This window comes from Desmodus rotundus, chromosome 9 (genome assembly GCF_022682495.2).
Source record: "Desmodus rotundus isolate HL8 chromosome 9, HLdesRot8A.1, whole genome shotgun sequence".
NCBI lineage: Eukaryota > Metazoa > Chordata > Mammalia > Chiroptera > Phyllostomidae > Desmodus > Desmodus rotundus.
The window spans coordinates 63,199,611-63,221,703 of record NC_071395.1 but is presented as its reverse complement, the minus strand read 5'-3'; the positions used below and the strand labels follow the sequence as shown (position 1 = coordinate 63,221,703).

The 22,093-nt window shown below is 47.3% G+C and overlaps 1 protein-coding gene across 1 annotated transcript in view; it reads left to right on the top strand.

Annotated features, from left to right (window-relative positions):
• The window catches only part of SLC47A2 (solute carrier family 47 member 2), a 30,399-nt gene extending 9,075 nt beyond the window's left edge, over window positions 1–21,324 (top strand). Inside the window, exons 9-17 of the mRNA XM_024565152.4 lie at window positions 129–242; window positions 887–954; window positions 1,943–2,051; window positions 3,212–3,287; window positions 3,694–3,763; window positions 16,488–16,620; window positions 16,698–16,792; window positions 17,863–17,992; window positions 18,970–21,324. Coding sequence (XP_024420920.2) covers window positions 129–242; window positions 887–954; window positions 1,943–2,051; window positions 3,212–3,287; window positions 3,694–3,763; window positions 16,488–16,620; window positions 16,698–16,792; window positions 17,863–17,992; window positions 18,970–19,190 — 1,016 coding nt within the window. The 3' untranslated portion in view covers window positions 19,191–21,324. The remainder of the gene's footprint in view (window positions 1–128; window positions 243–886; window positions 955–1,942; window positions 2,052–3,211; window positions 3,288–3,693; window positions 3,764–16,487; window positions 16,621–16,697; window positions 16,793–17,862; window positions 17,993–18,969) is intronic.
• The last annotated feature ends 769 nt before the right edge of the window (window positions 21,325–22,093 follow it).

Genomic DNA, 22,093 nt, shown 5'->3' with positions numbered 1-22,093 from the left:
ACTGGACCAGCTGGCATGCTCTGTGTAAAACACCAAGTACCCAGACCTGCTGAGCTGAGTCCGGGAGTGGGCAGAGGGTCGGCTCACAGGGGGCGCTGCTGCTCAGTCCTCAGGGCTTCTGCTCCTAGGCTGGTCCATCCAGTGCCTGCAGGACTGGGGCCCCTTCTTCCGCCTGGCCGTCCCCAGCATGCTCATGCTGTGCATCGAGTGGTGGGCCTACGAGATCTGGAGCTTCCTCATGGGTATGTGGACGAGCAGGGCCGGGGGAACATATAACGGCTCCCCCAGCTCAGAAGCCCCCTCCGGGGCCGGCCCAGGCCCACGATAGGTCCGTTACTCGCTCATCTCCCCACCCTTCTGTGAGCTCCCAGAAGGCACTGCCGCAGCGCCCCAGTGGAGGTGGTCGAGTCAGTGGGGGAAGGGAGGTTGGAGGGACTGGCACCCGAGCATGAGTGGCTGGGGCAGGTGTGGGCACTCCGCGTCTAGTCTACCCGCCTGAGAGTCAGAAGGCCTGCGCTGCAGTCGCCCCAGAGACCTTCTCGTCCAAACACTGCCCCCATTTACAGACGGGAAAACCAAACCCCGAGAACAAGAAAGACTGTCCAGAGTCGCACGGTGGCAGAATGGAGACCTGAACTTGGGTTTCCTGGTCCTGGTCTAGCTCTCTTTGCATGCCATGCCACATCCTTCCAAGAGTTCAGCTTGAGAGACAAACCACACCGGGAAACAGCCTGCAGCAAATTCCATAACTGGGCAGGATTTTCCCGGAAGGCTGAAGGACAAGCAGGAACATTTTGTTCTGCATCTGCCCTTCAGAATCATTTACCTTTGCCTCCCAAGCAGAGGGGTGTTCTGTCAGCCTAGGGCCCCTCGCTGTCTCCCACAGGCCTGCGCAGTGTGCTGGACCTCTCGGCCCAGGCTGTCCTGTACGAGGTGGCCACAGTCATCTACATGGTGAGGCTCTGGGGCTGCCTTTCCCATGCCCGCCACCCTGGCCCACATCCTCCACTGCCCTGGGAGTGTTGTGGGAGGAGGCAGGCTGCCACTCCTGGGGTCCCTCCCCAACTTTCCAGGCGGCCAGCAGGCCCAGGCCCTGCCGACTCATACGCAGGCAACCCGCAGCCTCCACCCTGTGGATAACACTGAACTCAATTTTTTGGACCTAATTAACACCATTTAAAAATTGGGAGATTTCACATCATCATCTGGATTTTTGCATTTTCTTGAAAAATGGACATTCTACCTAGCGGTGGGCCCTTGTTCCTGCGCCCCCTTTGGAGAGAGCTGGGTGACAGCATACCCTGGTGGGGGCATTGTTCTTCTCCCACACAGTCCCCAGGCCCTCCTTTCCCCACAGCAGCACAAGCTGTCCTTGTCCCTCACATGCAAATCTGCCAGGCTCCTGGGGGCAGGCAGTCTGTGAGCCCCTGTTTAAGCAAAGGATTCACAAAAGTCTACAGTTACAAAACTCATTTATAAGGTGATTCTTATTTTTACAGATTCTTATTTTTACCAATTTTTTCCATTTAAGAAAAAAACACCGACTTTTTTCCTTAAATGGAGCTTTTCTGGTATACTTAGGGCCATATTCACCTTTTAAAAATTTGTTTACCCCCGAAGTTTTGGGAACACAGTGATTTTGACTGCAAGGCCAGTCTGCCTGTGATGTTTAATGGAGTGTATGGAGTGGATGGGGAGCTAGCTGGCTCACTTGGGGTATCTCCACCCATCTCCCAACCTCAGATGCCACCCCCTGTTTCTGGTAGCCATGAACACCCTCTCCTCTCCTGGGCCTCCCTGGGCTCACGCTGCCCTCCTCCCCTCCTGCACCAGGGCCTGGGCCGCAGGGCCATTGCCAGCCCTGGCCTCCTTCGGTGCAGCACTTGCCTGCCACGGGGCAGAGGCAGGCTCCACTAACAGCGTCTCCTTCCCCTCATCCCAGGTTCCAATGGGACTCAGCATCTCAGTCTGTGTCCGAGTAGGGATGTTCCTGGGAGCTTCAGACACTGTGCAGGCGAAAAGATCTGCTGTCTCAGGCGTGCTCTGCATAGGTGGGTGGAGTCCTCTCTTGGGGGGGGCGGGGCTTGGAAAGCCAAGGGAGGGCCTGGCCTGTGGGAGGCATGGCTAGCTGTGGGAATGGACAGGTTTACCTTCCAAACTTGCAATACCTGCATTCGGGCCCAGAGCAGCACCAGCCAGTAAGTGGATGGTGCCTCAGCCCTCAACCCAGTGAGCAGCCACTGCCTCCCTTGCCTGACATGCCCCTTCTCTCCTCTGCTGCTGGGGTTGTTGGGCCCTTGCAGGGATAGCTTGCTGCCACTCCCCTTCGTGTGACCCTTTAAAGGTTCCTCTTCCCTGAGCTTTGCCTGCCAGCTGCTCAGGGTCCCCTGCAAGCTTGCTCTCCCAGCATCCCCAGGAGCTTGGGAGCTGGGCATCCCACCCTCAGAAGGAACAGGTCTTGTGTCCTCCACCACGGCTCTGCTTCCCGAGGCTGACAGGTCCAGATCAGCTCCTCGGTTGAGAGCAGCGGTTCTCAGGCTTCTGCATGCCCTGAAATCCCCTGGAGGCCGGGGCAAAACCCACGGATTGCCTGGTCTCACCACGTGGAGTTTCTGGCTCAGCAGGTTGGGGATGGGGGTCTGAGATTCTGCATTTCTAACATGTTACCAGGTAGTCCTGTTGCTGCTGGTCCAGGAAACCCTACTTTGAGAATCACAGGAGGAAAGGCATTTTAACATTAAAAAAATATCCTCACCCAAGGAAATTTTTTTCATTGCTTTTAGAGAGAGGGGAAGGGGTAGGGAGAAAGAAAAAAATAAACAATGATGTGAGAGAGAAACATCAATTGGTTGCCTTCTCGTCCAAACCCCGACCAGGGTACAGTCATCTGCGCCCTGTCCAGGGATTGAACCCACAACCTGGGTGTGTGCCCTGACCAGGGATCGAACCCACAACCTTTTGGTCTATGGGATGATGCTCCAACCAACTGAGTCACACCAGCTGGGACAGGAAAGTCATTTTATATGTAGTCCTTTCTGCAGGATGCAAAAGAATGTCATAGTCCAAATGAATCCTCTAATGCAGGGGACACTGGGCTTGTGGGTGCGGAGGGTGGGGCTGACTTGTGCTGACTGGAGCAGGAACCCCGCCTCTGGCCCCCCGCCTGCCATGGGTTGTGTTTAGCTGAATGCTCTTCCTTTGTCTCTTTCAGTTGGCATCTCGCTGGTTATCAGTGCCCTGTTGAGCATCCTGAGAAATAAACTGGGGTATATTTTTACCAATGATGAGTAGGTAATCGGTTTTCTTCATTGACTTCTGGGAGATGTCAGAGTGGCTTGCCGCCAGCCCTCAGTCCTCAGAGATTTGTCACATGCCTGGCTTGGCCCTGGCGTTGTCCTCACAGAGAGGAAGCCAGTGTCTGTGCTTGTGTCCCAGGCCAGGGCCTCCACCTCCGGCTCGTCCAGAGACAAGACGCTGATAGAGGGGCAGCACAAAGTTGGGGCTCTTCTGGAGCTTAGAAAGACCTACAGACATGCAGAAACCCAGGGCCAAGGGTGTCGGGCATGTGGGGGGCAGCAATGTCTAATCCCAACATTTTGGGGAGGTGGTGTACTAAAGGGATATAACTGGGTCCCTAAAAATGTAGTCATGTCTTAGTGCTCCCACTGAATGCTCTTTCCTGTTCTTCTGCAGAGAAGCCATCGCCCTGGTGAACAAGGTCTTGCCCATTTACATCGTCTTTCAGCTCTTTGAGGGCATCTGTGTGAGTACTGCTGATGCACCTGCCGTTCCTGAGGCCTCGCAGTAAATGCCCAAAGTATTTGCTCATGTCAGCTCTACTTGTATTCACAATAGTGACTCCCCTTACCTTCTGCAATTCCAACAACCCAAAAGACGAGTGCAGATTAGCAGAGCCCTGAAAAATTGCACCAGTGCAAACTCTCGAACCCTCTTCCTTCCTTGTTCCTTATGAGCAGGGCCACAGGCACTGACGGGTGCCCCTGACCAGCAGGAGCTCAACAGCAACCCTGCACCGGGGCCAGCGCACAGGGACATTTCTGAGAGGGGGAGTCAACCCAGAATATAGAGCAACTTGAATTTTCTGTCCCTTTGACCATGAAAGGACAGGTCCCATTTAGTGCAGATTTGAATTATATGAATTTTTACAAGCACGGCATAAGAAAAGGAAACACTGAAGTCTCACTTTGTACGCCAGATTTGAAATCCAGTGTCTTCTCCTTTGCATTGGGGTTGAGCGAGCCCTTCAGGAATGCATCCCTTACATAACATCCAACAGCTCTGTGTAGGATGTGTGGGCTTAATTAGAGACACAGAGCTCCTGCACTCAAAAAATAACCCCCTGAGAGAAATTGTGGGGCATGCTATCCAGTTTGCTCCGTATTCTAGAATTTACCTTGGAATCTAGCTGGGCATTCAGAAGACACACTTGGAACACATGCTCTTCGCCTCAGCAGAACGGCTTCCCCTGGGCCGTGTTCTGCCATCATACCGCAGTTTTTGTCATGGAACACTGAAAGAAACTATCTTGTGGAATCTGTAGTTGCTTTCTTCGGGATGTTGTCAGGATACTATTCATGTTTTTTCTCCTGACCACTGATAACGGTTGGGAACAGCTTTGCGGTTCTCAAGAAATTAAGTGCACCTCCTCTCCGGTGGGCGGCACTTCTCTGCTCTCTCTGCCCAGGGGCTTGGAGACAAACCGACAGCTGCCAAGTGTTAGGGGCCGGAGAGCTCGGTCCATGTTTTCCATGGACCTTATTTTTATTTTTTGTACTTTTATTGAGTTATAACCTACATACCATAAAATTCATGCATTTTAAGTGAGTAAATTAGTGATTTTAAATAAACTCAGAGGTGTGCCACCGTTGCTGCAATCCAGCTTCAGAATCTTTCCCTCAATCCCCCGAATTTCCGGGAACCTGTTCTGCAGTCAATCCCTGGCCAGCCCCAGGCAGTCCACTGATGCGCTTTCTGGATGTGTGAGCTTTGCCTTTTCTGAACACTTCATACAAAGGAAATCATACATCTTTTGTGACTGCTCTTTTTCACTTAGGATAATATGCCCTTTTACACTTAGGATGTTTGAGGTTTATCCATGTGGTACCATTTTCCAGGTACCACATTCCTTTTTATTACCAAGCAACAGTCCATTGTGTGGATGAAACTCATTTTGCTCGTCCATTCATCAGTTGGTGAACATGTGGGTTGTTTCTAGTTTTTTGGCTGTTATGACTAAGGCTGCTGGGAACAGTCTTGTACAAGTCTTTGTGTGGATGTATGTTCTCCTTTCTCTTGGTAGAGTCCTAGGGGTTGAATTGTTGGGTTGCATGATAAATTTATGTTTAACTTTCTAAGAAACTGCCAGAGTTTCCCAAAGTGGCTGTGATGCAGGCGTTTTGGGGGTCCAGGGACCTGAGGGTCCAGGACCTATTGTGGGTTCTTGGCTTCATGCAGGAAAGAATTCAAACCACAGCTGGCACAGAATTTGAAGTGGAAGTGAGTCTATTAGTAAAACAGTGAGACAAAAAGTGGGCTACTCCACAGACAGAGAAGCCCCCCGACCTTTAGCAGAATTTCCTTCCTTTATTGAGGTTCATTTAATTAAGGGAGGTGTAGGGTATTCATTAAGGGTGAGAAATATTCAGAGTCTTCCTGGAAAAGGGGTGGAGATTTCTCAGAGGGGCTCTGTCGGCCAATCTGTGTCCTTCTATGTAGGCTTTTCATTTCTGATCATGACAGGTGCCAGGTGTGTTGATTAGTGTGCTAACGTATTACAATGAGCGTATAATGAGGCTGGGGTGACCGTCAGGTGAAATTAGTCTCCATGTCGGATCAAGCTGGTCTCTGTCAGTATTAAGCCATAAATCCAATGTGGGGGTGATCTTCTACCTTCTTGACAGTTCCTGTAGCCTTGATTGATTGCAGGTGTTTGCGGCATGCCCATCTCAGCTCTATCATTTTACATCCCCCCAGCAGTATGTGAGAATTCTACTTTCGCTGCTTCTTTGCCAATTCTTGGCATTGTTTGTCTTTTAAAGAAGTTAATAGAGTTTATTTTTAAGAGCAGTTTTGGGTTCACATAAAAATAGGGCAAAAAAAATTGAGTCCCCGTTGTTAAAAAACAAAATTCAACTGAGTAAATTTGAAATCTAGTTGGATTTATTACGTGATTCACAAAGGCAGCATCCCGTCCAGCAATGAGAAGGGCGCTCAGAGGGGTTGGACAAAATGGAAGGTTTTTATAGGAAAGGGGTGAGGCAAGGATATAGTATCAAAAGAAAAGAAAGGATTATTTCTGGGCCCCAGACATCTTTCCTTCGTGGGGAGAGAGGGGGTGAGTTGTTATCCTGCGGGTTGGCTCTCCTTTTTATGGGGGGTGGAGAGGGTCCCTGTGACAGATGACCTTTCTGGTATTGATCAGAAAATGCCAGACTGGTCGATTACGATTATGTTTCTGGGAGAGGCTGAGACTGCAATTAGATCAAGTGTGAAATCTAAGTTTGCTCTCATGGCTTTTAGCACGAGTGCTGCTTTTTGCAGCCTGTGGTTTTCTCCTTATGACCATAACCACCTACCTCCCCTCGATTTTCTCTGCCATCAACAGTTATGTTAGTGTGGCATGTTTGTCAAATTGGTGAAAGAACATTGATGTGTTATTACTAACTGAAGTCCATAGTTCACGTTAGGGTTCAGCTCTTGGTTGTACATTCTATGGGTTTTGACAAATACATAATGAAATGTACCCACCATTATAGTATAGGAATAACTTCATTACCTAGAACTCCTCTGTGTACTACACACTCATTTCTCCCCTCTCTCTGTGGACCCCCACCCTGAACCCATGGCAGTCACTGATATTTTTGCTGTCTCCATGTTTTGCCTTCTGGAGATGTCTCATAGTTGAAATTATACTGTATGTAGCCTTTTCAGATCGGCTACTTTCACTTAGTAACATGCATTTAAAGTTCCTCCTTGCCTATTCATAGCTTGAGAGGTCAATTCTTCTCAGCACTAATATTCCATTGTCTGGATGGACCGCAGTTTATCCACTCATCTATTGAAGGACATCTCGATGGCTTCTAGGTTTTGGCAATCACGAATGAAGCTATAAACATTCTTGTGCAGGTTCTTGTGCAGACATAGTTTTCAACTCTTTCTGCCCATACCTGGGAGCATGATTGTTGAAGAGTGTGGTACTATTATTATGTTTATAGCTGTGTAAGAAATTGCCCATCTGTTTTTCAAACTGGCCATATCATTTTGTATTCCCATCAACAGTGAGAGCTCCTGTTGCTCCACCTCCTAGTCAGCATTTGGTGCTGTCAGTGTTTGAGACTTTAGCTATTCTAATAGGTGTGAAAGTGGTACCTCGTTGCTGTAATTTGCAGTTCCCTGAGGACATGTGATGTAAAGTGTCTTTTCATATGCTTACTTGTCGTAGGGTATATCTTCTTTGGTGAGGTGTCTTTTCAGCACTTTTATCCATTTTTAAATTGATTTTTTTGTTGTTGTTGTTTTAAGAATTTTTGTATATTTTGAATACCAGTCTATCAGATGTGGGTTTTCAAAGAATTTTCTGCCAGCCTGTGGCTTTTCTTTTCATTTTCTTAACCAGGTCTTTCACAGAGCAGATGTGTTTAATACTAATGAAGTCCAACTTCTCAATTTTTTCTTTCATGGATTGTGCTTTTGGTAACATATCTAAAAAGTCATCACCAAATCCAAGGTCACCTAGATTTTCTCTTCTAATATCTAGTGGAGCTTCCCAGTTTTGCACTGTGCATTTAGGTGTAGGATCCCTTTTACTCTTTGTGAAAGGTATAAGATGCGTGTCTACACATGTGGTCCCTGACTTATGAAGGTTGACTTAACGAGTTTTTGACTTTACAATGGCGTGAGGGCTATATACATGATAAGTTACATGAGATACTTAACACTTTATTATAAAATAGGCTTTAGATGATTTTGTCCAACTCTCAGCTAATGTAAAGTTTTTTGAGCATGTTTAAGGTAGGCTAGGCTAAGCTATATGAGGTTTGGTAGATTAGGTGTATCAAATGAATTTTGACTTATGATATTTTTAACTTACAATGGGTACGTAGGTCAAGGGGCATCTGTATGCATTCTTTTTGCATGTGGATGTCCAGTTGTCCCAGCACCATTTCTAGCAAAAACAACAGCAGAAATAAAACCAAACCAAACCTCCTTTCTTCATTGAATTGCCTTGCTCCTTTGTCAAAAGTCAGTTGCCTATTTGCACAGGTCTATTCCTGAGTGCGCTGCTCCATTGATCTTTTTGTCTATTCTTGTGCCAGCACCACACTGTGTGATCACTGTAGCTTTGTAGTTAAGTCCTGAAGTTGAGTAGTGTCAGTCCTCTGACATTGTTCTCCTTTAATATTGTGTTGGCTATTGGGATTTCTTTGCCTTTCCACATTACCTTTAGAGTCAGTTTGTTGATATCCACAAAGTAGCTCTCTGGGATTGTTCCTCATTTTCACTACAGCAATCCTAGTGGGTCTGTATGGGTATCTCACTGCGGTTTAGCATGCATGTCTGTGATGACTAACGTTGAGCCCTTTTCTGTGTGTGTTTATGATCCATTTGTATGTCTTTTTCAGGGAAATGTCTATTCAAATCATTAGCCCATTTGAAAATTGGGTTGTTTGTTGTCTTAGCTTGCTAGGGCTGCTGTAGCATGGTGCCAAAAGCCGAGTGACTTAAAACAGCAGAATTTGTCATCTCCCAGTTCTGGAGATCAGAAGTCCTAACCCAAGGACCAGGTTTCCTCTGAAGGCACCAGGGAAGGATCTGTTCAAGGCATCTCCTCTGGCTCGCAGGATCCTGAGGGTTCCCGATTGCTGTCTTCTCCCTGTGTCTCTCCACATTGTTTTCCTCTGGGTGTGTCTGTCTACCTCTGTTCAAATTTCCCCTTTTTGTAAGAACACCTGTCATTCTGGGTTAGGGCCCACCCTGATGATCTCATCTCCACTCGATCATCTGCAAAGCCCCTATTTCCAATTAAGGTTACCTTCACAGGTCCTGAAAACTGAGACTTTAACATCTTTTATGGGGACACAATGCAACCCATAAATAATATTGGGCTGGCCAAAAAGTTCAATTGGTTATTTTTTCTGTAAGATAGCTCTGGTAGTATCTAGTTGTCTTTAGCTTCATTTGAAACAATTTTGTTAGATTGTATTGTGACAGCTACCATATCAGCGTGTATTTTAAAAAAAAACCCGAATTGGTGAATTTTTGTGTAGCCTTTTTAATATGGAAGATGGAAGGAAATATGTGATGTTTTCAGCATATTATGCTTTATTATTTCAAGAAAGGTAAAAGTGCACTGAAATGCAGAAAAAGATTTGTGCTGTGGGCAGAGAAGGAGATCAAACATGTCAAAAGTGGTTTTCTAAGTTTCACGCTGGAGATTTCTCGCTGGATGATGCTCCACAGTCGGGTAGACCAGTTGAAGTTGATAGCAATCAAATAGAGACATTAATTGAGAACAATCAATGTAATACCATGCGGAAGATAGCTGCCAACGTACTCAAAATTTCCAAACCAATAAAGTTATTGGTGAAAATGAAAAATGTGTCTTATTTTACAGAAAAAACTAAATGGGCAACCCAGTATGTACCTTCTTATTGAGTTGCAAGAATTCATTATATGTTCTACATACAAGTCCTTTATCAGAAATATGATTTGCAAGCCCAGCCTATGGCTTGCCTTTCATTTCCTTACTGGTCTCCTTTGAGCTGCAAAAATTGAGGCACTTTTAACGTAGTCAGTGCCTCAATTTCTTTTCTCTTAAGGCTCATGCTTTACTGTCATATCTGAGAACACTTTGCCAAACCCAAGGACACAAAATTTTTCTCCTACGATTTCTTCCAGACATTTTATAGTTTTAGCTCTTATGCTTAGGTTTATGATTTATTTTGAGGTCATTTTATGTGTGGTATGAGATAATTATCTAAATTTATCTTTTTTTCTTACACATGCCCAGTTGTCCCACTACTGTTCACTGGTGTGTGCAAGGCCATCCTCTCCCCAGTGGATTTTCTTGGCATCTTTGTCAAAAATCAATTGGTCATAAATGCACTGGTGTATTTCTAGATTCACAATTCTGTTGCATTGATTTGTATGCCTATCCTATGCCAGTACCACACTGTCTTAATTACTGTAGCCTTAGTGTGTATTGAAATCAGTTATTACGAATTTTGTTGTTTTTCTTTTTTTATTGCTTTGGCTCTACTAGATCTTTTACATTTCCCAAGTATTTTAGGATTTTTAATTTCTACTAAAAAGCCTACTGGGATTTTGGAAGGAATTATGTTGAATCTATGCAGCAATTTGGGAAGAAGTGTCATCTTTTTTTTTAAATATATTTATTGATTATGCTATTACAGTTGTCCCATTTCCCCCCCGACTCCACTCCATCCTGCCCACCCCCTCCCTCCCACATTCCCCCCTACAGTTCATGTCCATGGGTCATACTTATAAGTTCTTTGGCTTCTACATTTCCTACACTATTCTTACCCTCCCCCTGTCTATTTTCCACCTATCATCTATGCTACTTATTCTCTGTACCTTTCCCCCCCCTCTCCCTCTCCCACTCTCCTATTGACACCCCTCCATGTGATCTCCATCTCTATGGTTCTGTTCCTGTTCTAGTTGTTTGCCTAGTTTGCTCTTGTTTTTGTTTTAGGTGTGGTCGTTAATAACTGTGAGTTTGCTGTCATTTTTACTGTTCCTATTTTTGATCTTCTTTTTCTTAGGTAACTCCCTTTAACATTTCATATAATAAGGGCTTGGTGATGATGAACTTCTTTAACTTGACCTTATCTGAGAAGCACTTTATCTGCCCTTCCATTCTAAATGATAGCTTTGCTGGATACAGTAATCTTGGATGTAGGTCCTTGCGTTTAATCTTGGGTAATGTAATGATGATGTGCCTTGGTGTGTTCCTCCTTGGGTCCAGCTTCTTTGGGACTCTCTGAGCTTCCTGGACTTCCTGCAAGTCTATTTCCTTTGCCATATTAGGGAAGTTCTCCTTCATTATTTGTTCAAATAAGTTTTCAATTTTTTGTTCTTCCTCTTCTCCTTCTGGCACCCCTATAATTCGGATGTTGGAACGTTATGAGATGTCCTGGAGGTTCCTATGCCTCTCCTCATTTTTCCGAGTTCTTGTTTCTTCATTCTTTTCTGGTTGGATGTTTGTTTCTTCCTTCTGGTCCATACCATTGATTTGAGTCCCAGTTTCCTTCGCTTCACTATTGGTTCCCTGTACATTTTCCTTTGTTTCTATTTGCATAGGCTTCATTTTTTCATCTACTTTTCGAACAGATTCAACCAATTCTGTGAGCATATTGATAACCAGTGCTTTGAACTGTGCATCCGATAGGTTGGCTATCTCTTCATCGCTTAGTTGTATTTTTTCTGGAGCTTTGAAGTGTTCTGTCATTTGGGCCTCTTTTTTTTTTTTTTTTTTTTGGTCTTGGTGCTTCTGTTACTTTAAGGGGCGGAGCCTTAGGTGTTCACCAGGGCGGGGTAACGCTGGTTGCTGTGCTGTGACACTGTATGTGGGGGAGGGGCCGAGAGGGAGCAATGGTGCCCGCCTCACTCTCCTCCGGATTTCAATCTTTCACTCCGATCCCCACAATCAAACTGGGCCCCTCTGGTGCTGGTTCCCGAGTGGGTGGGCCTGTACACACTCTAGGCCCCTGTGGGTCTCTCCAACGACCTCTCCCGTGAGGCTGGGGGTCTCTCCTGCTGCTGCCCCAACCCCCACAGGCGCTTTCAATCAGAGGTTTGAGGCTTTATTTCCCGGAGCTGGAGCCCTGGGTTGCACAGTCTGCTTTGCTCCCCGCCGTTAGCCTGGTTTATCTGTGTGTGAATGTGGGGCCCCAGGGTGCTACCCACTGCTGTGCCTGCCCCGTTCTCCGCCACTCTGAGTCCGGCCCTCTCGGTTTATCTGCGCAAATGTAGGGTTGCAGGGTCTGCTAGTGCTCGGACTGCCTGCCCCACTTGTCCCACACTCCGCCAGTCTCAGTCCCACCACGGCCACGCGAGTCCTCTCCACCCCGGTGCCCGTCTCTGCCCCTCCTACCAGTCTGGATGAATGTTTATTTTGTATTTCCTTGGTGTTGGACCCCCTTTCCGTTCGATTTTCTGTCAGTTCTGGTTGTGCGAGGAGGCGCAGTGTGTCTACCTACACCGCCATCTTGGTTCTCCCTAAAAAGTGTCATCTTAACATTCCATGGACAGGAGTGTCTCTCCAGTTAGCTAGACCTTCTCTAGTGTAGCAATAGTTTGTAGTCCACTGGTCAGTGGACAAATCTCACCGCATTTTTGTTAAGTTTATCCCATAATATTTTGTTCTTTTTCATGCCCTTATGAATGGAACTTTTTTCTTAGTTTTGTTTTTAGCTTGTTCATTGCTAGTTTATAGAAATATAATTGATCTTTGTTTATTGATCTTTTGCCCTGTAACCTGGATAAACTCATTCTACTCGTTTTTTGGTGTGTGGATTCCTTAAGATTTACTACTTATAGGATCATATCATCTGTGAATAGTTTTACTCCCCCCTTTTCTTTGGCTAGAAAAGAAATATTGAACTTCTTTTCAAATTCCTCCAGTGCAATATTGAAAAGGAAGTGGCAAGATCTTTCATGTACTCCTGTGCCCAGCGATGGGGGAAGTGTGCAGTCTTTCAGCATTAAATATGTTATCTGTAGGGTTTTTATAAACACTCTTTACCAGGCTAAGAAACAGCCCTTCCACTCCTAGTGTGTTGAAACATTTTCTTATGGATTTGAAGAATACTTTTCCTGCATCTATTAGGATAATTGTGTGGTTTTTGTCCTTTATTCTATTAATATGGCATAATTACATAACTGATTTTCAGATGTTATGCCTTGCATTCCTGGGAAAAACCCCTCCTGATCATGGTGTATATCTTTTCCACATATAGCTGAATTTGGTTTGCTAATATTTTGTTAAAAGATTTTTCATCTACATTCATGAGGGACACTTGTCTGTAATTTTTATCTTTTCGTTGTAATATCTTGATCTGGCTTTAGTGTCAGGGCAACATTGGCCTCATAGAATAATTTTGGAAATATTCTCCGCTGTTATGCTTTTTGAGTTTGTGATGGATTGGCACTATTTCGTCTTTAAATATTTGATAGAATTCACCAATGATGCCATCTAGGCTGAGATTTTGTCAGAAGATTTTAAATTAATTCAATTAATTTACTTGTTATAGGTCTATTCATCTTCCATTTCTTGTTGAGTTAGTTTGGGTAATATATGTCTTTCTAAGACCTTATTCACTTCAACTAAATTGTCTAATTCCTTGGCATGAAGTTGCTCATAATATTCCCTTATAATACTTTTTTTTACAGTCAGTAGTAACATCCCTTATTTCATTCTTGATTTTGGTCATTTGTGTCTTCACTTTCCCATTTTCTTGGTCTTATTTACCAATGTCAAATCCCTGGTAAGTGTTTGTCAGCTTTGAGGATCTTACTGGAGAACTAGAATTTGTGGTCTCAATGATTTTCTCTGTTGTTTTTCTCTTGTCTGTCAATGATTTCCACTCTAATTGTCATTATTCCCATCTTTCTGCTTTATTTAGGTATAGTTTGCTCTTCTTTACAATATATATAACAATAATATATATTAATAATATATATAATTAATATATATAATAATGTATATATAAATTTAAAAGTATATAAAAGCCCTGGCTGGTGTGGCTTAGTGGATTCAGTGCTGGCCTGCAAACCGAAATGTTGCTAGATCAAATCCAAATCAGGGCACAGGCCTGGGTTATGGGCTAGGTCCCCAGTTGGGGGTGTGTGAGAGGTAACCAATCGATGTATCTCTCACACATGGATGTTTTTCTCCCTTTCTTTCTCCCTCCCTTCCCATCTCTTTAAAAATAAATAGTTTTTTTAAAAGGCAAAAAAAAGGTGCACATGTGTATATATGTATTATATATATATTCCAGAGAAAGAGAGGAAGGGAGAGAGAGACACACACACGCCCCTCAACCTAGGCATGTGCCCGGACCAGGAATCTAACCCATAACCTTTTGGTTTACAACACGATGCTCCAAGCAACCGAGCCACATCGGCCAGGATAGTTTGCTCTTCTTTACTAGTTTCTTAGTAAGGAGTATTAGTCCATTGATTTGAAACACCTCTCTTCTGATCCAGGCGTTTAAAACTATGCATATCACCCATAGTACTTACTGCTTTAACTGCATCTAACACATTTTGAGATATTCTTTTTCTTTTCATTCAGTTTAAAATATTTCAAATGTTCTCTTGTGAGTTATCCTTTCACCCAAGAATTTAGAAGTGTGTTGTTTAATTTCCAAATAGTTGGGTTGTTCCCAGATTTCTTTCTGAGATGCATCTCTAACTGAATTCTGTTGTGGTCAGAGAACATACCGCATTTTGCATGCGTTCAGTGTTCCCAACTGTCCTGAGACCTGCCTGGGGCCCAGCACTCGCCCACCCGGGAGTCTGTTGCGTGCGGCCCTTCCCCAGGCACTGCTGTTCGTTTAGTCACTTGCCTGGACTATTCCTGTGAATCCCGCCTGCACAATCTGCAGCTGCTATCTCTGCTTAGTTTTGTTGTTTCGTTTCTTTCTTGTTTATTTTTACACTTAGTTTCCTCGGGGTCACTTCTATGTCTGCATAGTTCAGTGTTCAGCTGGCTACTGACTGCGGTTGACTATGGTGTTCGGACACCTCTGACCAGCGGAAGGCTTCCATTTTCTGCTGAAGGCTCCGCATGTGGGCTGGGGGCACTCTCCAACTTCAGGCTGTTTCAAGTCTGTCCAGCTTTTGCTTCCTTCTGGGTCCCCTGGTGTTTCTTCTGTGTGCCGTTTCCACCGTCTGGGCTGTGTGTGTGGCATGGGTCTGCACCAGACTCTGCTACACCTACACACAGCCTCCAGCCAACCTTTGATACATGGAGAACTCACCAAGCTCCCTGCTTCCCCACTGGCTGCTTTACCTCATGGAGCACTCTGCTGAGTCCTTGTCTGTCCACCGGCTCACTGCTTCTCCAAAACAGATCCACAACCTAGGGCTGGCGGGGCTACTGGTCCTTCCTGTGACTGCCCTGAGGTGGTCATTGTGTGTCACCATGCTCTAAAGGGCCTATCCACCTTGGCACTACTGGCATTTGGGGCAGGGCCATCCCTTGTTGAGGGGCTGCCCTGTGCAGTGTAGGATGTTCAGCAGCATCCCAGTAGCAGCCCCAGTTACAACCAAGCCATCGCCAACACCCCCTGGAGGGCAAGGCTGCCCCCAGGGTGAGAATACTTGACCAGAGCATATCAGTCAAAGTTTTGGAGAAGTCTTTTTTATAACCAAAATCATCATCTTCTGTGTCATGATATATAATAATGAGAAAAGTGTGCACCATATTTCAAAGTTCATGAGGCACACACCTCCTACCCCCAGTGCATAACCTCTTTGCTTCAACGTGTAAAAGCAAACCACAAAAACTCCACATTCCTCATTTTAACAAAATAAAGACGACCATGACGTATCCGTTGATCGACAGTGCTGACCGAGCATGAGCTGTGCCCATGTCCCTCGGTTCATTCAGTCTGGGGCTGGTTTGGGAGGACAAGATGGGCAGGGGCTGCCTGTCTGGGATGGAAGACGATGACCCCTTCGCTTTCATGTTGTAGGTGGAACAATGGCCCCCAAAGAAATCCCATTTTAATCCTGGGGCCTGTGAATGGTAGGTGGTCCGGGAGGGGGATTTTGCAGATGTCACGAAGGACCTGGAGATGGAGACTCTCCTGGATTATCCTGGTGGCCCAGAGTAATCACAAGGGTCCTCACAAGTGAGAGAGTGCTGCAGAGTCAGAGATGCGACCACAGAAGCGGAGGGGCAGCTAGGCCCTTGTGGTCAGGGATTGGGAGTCAGGGGAGGCAGGCAGCTTCCAGATACTGCAAAAAGCAAAGAAACAGCATTGCCCCGGGGCCTCCAGAAGGAAACAGTGTTGACTTGAGTACAGTGAAAACCATTTTGGACTTCTAAACTCCAGAACTATAAAATAATAAATGTGTCTTGTCATAAGCCACTCTGTTTGCAGCAATTTCCTGCAGCAACAATAGAAAGCCGCCAACACTTCATGTCTCTGTATGGAGTTAGTCCAGTCTCCTAGACCTGCACTTTCTAGTGAGGCAGTGGTGTTGTGGAGGTGCAGGCCGGGGCTCTGCAGTTGTGTTCGAAACACAGCTACTTTGTGTAACGCTGAGCAAGTGGCTTGACCTCCCTGGCTCAGTCTTCTCCTGGAAGAAAGGGGGTTAAGAGCACCCCGTGTCACAAGAGGGCGGTGGGCTGTGTGATGGGACTCAATTAGAAAGTGCCTGTTGCATGAGACCACCCTCAGTCTCATCACTGCTAACACCCCTCTGCCCCCTCCCAGTGCGTCTATAGCGGAGTCCTGAGGGGAACCGGCAGGCAAGCCTTCGGAGCCCTGGCTAATGCGATCGCCTATTACGTCATCGGCCTCCCACTGGGCATCGTTCTGACCTTCCTGGTGGGAATGGGGATCGTGGGTACGTGGTGTGAGGAAAAGTCAGGGGAGCCTGGGTGCTCCCTGGACACTCTCCCCATTGTCACTTGTCTCCTGCAGGCCTCTGGTTGGGCATGCTGGCCTGTGTCCTGCTGGCAGCTGCTGCCTTTGTCACCTACACTGCCCGGATAAACTGGAAGCTAGCTGCAGAAGAGGTGAGTCTGTAGCCCCTGGCCTGGAGACACTCTCACTGGGCCAACCAGGTGAAGTGACTGCTCAGCAGAAATCCCCAGAGCACATTAGTCCTCAGCAGCAATGATGGGTGGGGTCACAGCCTCAACATCTGCTCCTGTCACTGGAACTGGACCCTGGACAGTGCCAGTGCAAGCTGCACACTCTCCAACTGCAGAGAAACACACGCCCAAACTGCCCTTAGCCAGCCACAGCTGCTGAAAACCAGACTAGAGCAGGGAGCTCGGCCGGACTGGTCTGAACCCTGGTGCGTCTGGGAGTGGGCCGTGACTTTGGGAGAGGTAATCATTACTCCGTCCACCTCCTCTGGGAAAGGCCCGCATGAGCTCCTCCATCCTGTGGCCTGGCTCAGCCTGAAGGCACAGCACAGAGGGCATGTTCTCTCAAAGACCCTGATTCCTAGCAGGGAACAGTTTTGCCCTCACGTGGGAAACAAATTCATCCTGGCATGTAAGGTAATGGTAAATGTGGATTTAAAACAGCGCCACTTTAAAGCACACGCCCTACCCCTGACTGTGAGTGTATGAGCATGTTCTGTTTTAAAGGCAGGTGGTGGATGCATCATAGCATCCAGTCAGGGAGCTTCTGGGGTATAATCGGAAAGCACCCCCAGTAGGTGGAGGGCAAGGAGAGACCAAAGAAAGAGAGAGGCCACTTCAGATTGCCAAGGGGCAGATTCAACAAGCAAGGGAACTTACATAGGAGGCTTGTCTGAGGTGGCAGCTAGACGATTCTGCACCCACCCACCAGAATCTTCAAAGCTTATACAGAGGCCTTATAACTGGGGTCAGTCACGTGCCCGGTGTGGGTCATCTCACCAGCTCATCGCCCTCTTGGGGCTGTGTCCCTGGGCACCTTGGAGGGCAGGGGAGACAAGCAGAGCACACGTTCCAAGCACAGGGGAGGGAGTGTCCAATTCCAGGTCCAGCTCGCGGTTGAACCAGCAGTCACATCTTCCTGATGGCCTTCCCCAGCAAAGCCAGCAGTGAATGGGAGGGCTGGCAGGCTGACCCAGGCCAGCTCTCTCCTTTAGGCTCAGAAGCGCATGGGGCTGCCACAGCAGGGCAAGACGGGCACAGCGAACGAGGCGAACGAGGCGAGCGTGGCGAGCGTGGCGAGCGTGGCCCCCAGGCCTGGGCCTGACTCAGCTGTTGCAGCTTCAGGTGACGCTGTCAGGGAGCTTCCACTGGGCTCCTGCTAACATGCCAGGGCACGCTGCTCCTGGCTGCCCTATGTGTCTCAGGTGATGGGGAGCCAAGCAAGCTCAATCCTCACCACATGAAAATGATATAGTAAGCCCCAGGAAGATGACACTAGTGTCCTTCATATCCCCAGCCTAGTGAGTAGCCCTGTTGTCAGATGAGGAGGTGAGGCTGAGAGCTTCAACCTCTTCCTCACCGACCCTCAACTGGCAAAGGCAGGAGATCAGACCCAGCACAGACCCATCCGACTGGAGTACGTTCTCACCACTTGGCTCCAGCTCAGGGCAGGAGGCCACATCCTGGCCTACCGCTGCTGGTCTGGGTAGGTCAGCCTGGCTTCACTGACCGGAGTCAGGGCACCTCCCATCTCCCTTCTGTACCCGTCAGACAGACAGGCACCACTGCTTTATGTCCAGTATCTCTGCGATGAAACGATGGCCGCAGCTCAAGGCACAGGCGCCCTCGTGCCAGGCACGCAGCATGCAGCCCAAAGCCCCTTGTCATCCCAGTGACCAAGTCTCAGCCAGGGATGCCCAGACTGGCACAATGGTGAGCCAGCTGGCTGAGCCAACTAAACACTTAATATGCATTCTGAAGTCATATGTGAAAGTGACATTCGATGTGTCATATGTCCCGACAAAGACAGGCTGAGACAGAACACGCTCCATCCACTCTATTAGCGGTAACTAACTTCATCTGTCCATCAACTTCAGTCTCAGATGCTCCCCCACCTGCTCCCCTCCTCTGGCCCTGCTGCAGAATAGGTCAAGGCAGACATGTTTCTATCGCACAGGCATTTTTATTGTCAGGTGCAGAGGTCAGCTAACCAGTTCCACAGCAGGACACATGCAACCAGGCAGTTAGCCTCGGCTTCCTGCCTCCAAGGCTCTTCACGCTGCCCCCAGTGTTGCTGACTTTGCTCCTGTTTGTCTCTGCAGTGGCCACGGGGAGCAGCCCTGGCATTGCCCTGACGATGTACTCACAGCCTGAGTGTGATTTGGACCTCTTCAGGACTCCAGAGGCAGCCCACGCCCTTCCAGCTCTTTCCGGCAGACTGTCAGGGAGACAGCTGGCCCTCCGCCGAGGGGCTGCTCTGGGGGCGGCGGTGGCCACACTGACAGCGGGGCTCATCGTGAGGGTCCTGACCCACAGGCACTAGTGAAGCAACTTGGAGACAGAGAGGACGCCAGGAGTGGCTGCCTCCACTGAACCCCGACAGGTCCGCCCTCCCAAAGCACCAATGGGGTCCAGTGCATGTGCACCCTTTGGACTGGTCCTCAGCAAAGGACCTTCAGCAGGTGCCTCCTGTGATAGAGGGGCCTGAATTGCGCAGACTGACAATCGTGTTATGGTTAAATGGCTTTCTCTCCTTTGACCTGGACTACCCTTTGGAAGACACCAGCTGACGGAAGAGTGAGGAAACTGGGATCACCACTATGATTTCATAATGTATATGATTCAATAATGTAAACAGCTTCAAGTTGGACACTTCAAATCAAAACAAAAACCATGACATTAGAAAGTATGCATTTTCTAGCCATGGTCTTTTGCCCAGGTCTGTTCACAAAGCCTTTTAGGAAGTTCTGGAAAAGGGGTCAGTGGGCTGAGAGCCCCATCTGTTGCTGGCTCTCCCAACTCCTACTGTGAGATGCACACCCCTCCCCACCAGCCCGGGAGGCTGTCCACAGACTCTTCCTCACCTTTCCTCCAACCCTTTCATCCCACTGGCATTCCCCCTTATCACAGGCCCTGAGAAACCCTTGTTCTTACAGTAGTGCTGTGAGACAAACAAGGGCGGCAAAACCCAGGTCATTCTGCCATAGAGCCTCCGTGAATTCAGTGTTGGGCCGAATCCTAGGATGCTTTTTCTGAGGCCTGGTGGATGTTTCCGGGCTCTTTGCCATATCAGGCCGCATACCCCCATCGAAAGTGGAAGGCAGACTGGCGTCCACTGCAACAGTGCCTTTGCTCTCGATAGCTATAAACACACTCACACAGAGAACGGATTTACTGATCAAGGACAATAGGAAAAAGGATGCACGGAGTCCAAGCCCATCTTGAAGCACCAACATGCTATGTATTCAGCTTCACAGTGTTTTCAGTACCCATGGAGACATCCCGGGCCTCCTGCTCAGCCTCTATCCTTGTCTGTGATGTACCACCTTTCATCAGTCAGCTTCTAGCACCGAATAAAACACCGAGGTACAGGGCATAGCTAAGTAATAGTTTCTCCAGCTGTGCTCTACAGCTCACAGGCATTGAGGACAAAGTGTTCCCCAGTTGACTAAGTTTGGGAACCACACTGGCACTTCACAGGCTCCACAGGAGCTGGGCCTTTAATGCGCTGGCGGACTGGACAGACTCCAGCAGGCAAGATGGGCGGTGGGACCACCTACGTGTAAAACCTCATAGGGTCAGTGTCCTGTGATGCACGGGTTTCAGATCAGTACATGGGGCCGGGGGAGAAGATCCTGACACCAATTCTGGCGTGTGCTTTCCGTGTGCCACTCAGCAATTCTGACACTTGCTGACTGTCCCCGTCTACCCGGAGGCAGCGTCAGATCCCACAGGTGAAGGGCTCAGCCCCACAGGACTGTCCCCCCTCCCCCACCTCCAACTTCAGACCCCAATCACAGGTCCAGGTTGTCACCTGTGCTTCTGACCGACCAGCTGCAGATTGGAGGGTCCAAGGACCCCTCCTGGGGTTCATTTAATTTGTTAAGAGTGGCTCACTGACCTCAGATGACCAGTTTACTATAAAAAAGTATAACTAAGGGATGCAGCTGGAAGCAATGTGCAGGGCCAGGTATGGGGTGGGGATATGGACCTCCACATGCTCACCAGTCCTTTAGGGGTTTATGAAGCCTTCATTCTGTAAGCATCGATCAAATTATTGGGCCTTGGTGAGGTAACTTGACCTCCAGCACCCCCACCCCCACCCCCGCAAGGTCTGGGAGTGGAACTGAAAGTTCCAACCCACTAATCACAAAGTAGGTTTCCTTGGCAACCAGCCCCTGTCCTTAGGTCCTGTCCAAAAGTCATATCGTTACTGTTAACAAGACACCTTTATCACTCTCATCGCTTAGGAAATTCCAAGGATGTCAGGAGCTCTGTGGCAGGAATAGTTATAAAGACAATATACAGATTTATTATAAATTACCAGAGCACAGAGGATGTAGTTGGAGAAAGCCTAGTTACTACATAGGTATGTTGAAGAACTAAGGGAGCCAAAGCAGCATGCTGGGCTCTCCTGGTGCTGCTTCTGCGCCAAGCCCACCCTTCTTTCACTGTCCCCAGCTTTAGTAAATGTATTCTCGAAACAAAAAACCAAACAACAACAAAAAACCAATGACAAAGCTTGAAAACTATCTTCTTAGCTAAGAATTTAAAATGAGAAAGCATGACTTAAAGTTGGCAAATAACCACCCTTGACAAAGACAAAGTAAGTATTTATAGTTGGAGAAAATTTATGATCAAAGAATTATCTCCAAATGATCATATTTGAGGCTCCACACTAAGAATGTTACTGAAATCATGCCAGTTTTATCAAATATAATGTATTTATTTTGAAGAACATACTCGTAGACAAGTCAATAATTTGGTTTAACTAGAAATTATAATAATGTAAACTACGTTGAGAATGCCGTATTGAAATTGTACCTAGGACTTTTTAATAATTGATTATTCTAATAGCTGGAGACAGTTTAAGCAGCTTTTTCCTAGTCTAGTGATTAACTCCTGACACCTCATCTTGTGTTAAAGACATAACATACTTTAGACAGCTTTAATAGAACAAAATCATTCAACAAAGTTGATTATACATTCTATAAAGTAAATTACATTCTCACTGTGTGGGCGGAGTCTGTTTTCAAAAAGGAGGAAGGGTGGGGCGCCCTCAGCCAGTCACATGGCCACACCCACAGGGGGCTACGTGCACCGGACTCCTCCTCAGCACTGTGCAGCAGCCGGGTCTTGTCGGTGGTCAGATCTCCCTCAGTCCTCCATCCCCTTCAGCACCGCCAGCTGCTACAATGTACAGAGTCCTTCTGCAACCTTCTCCAA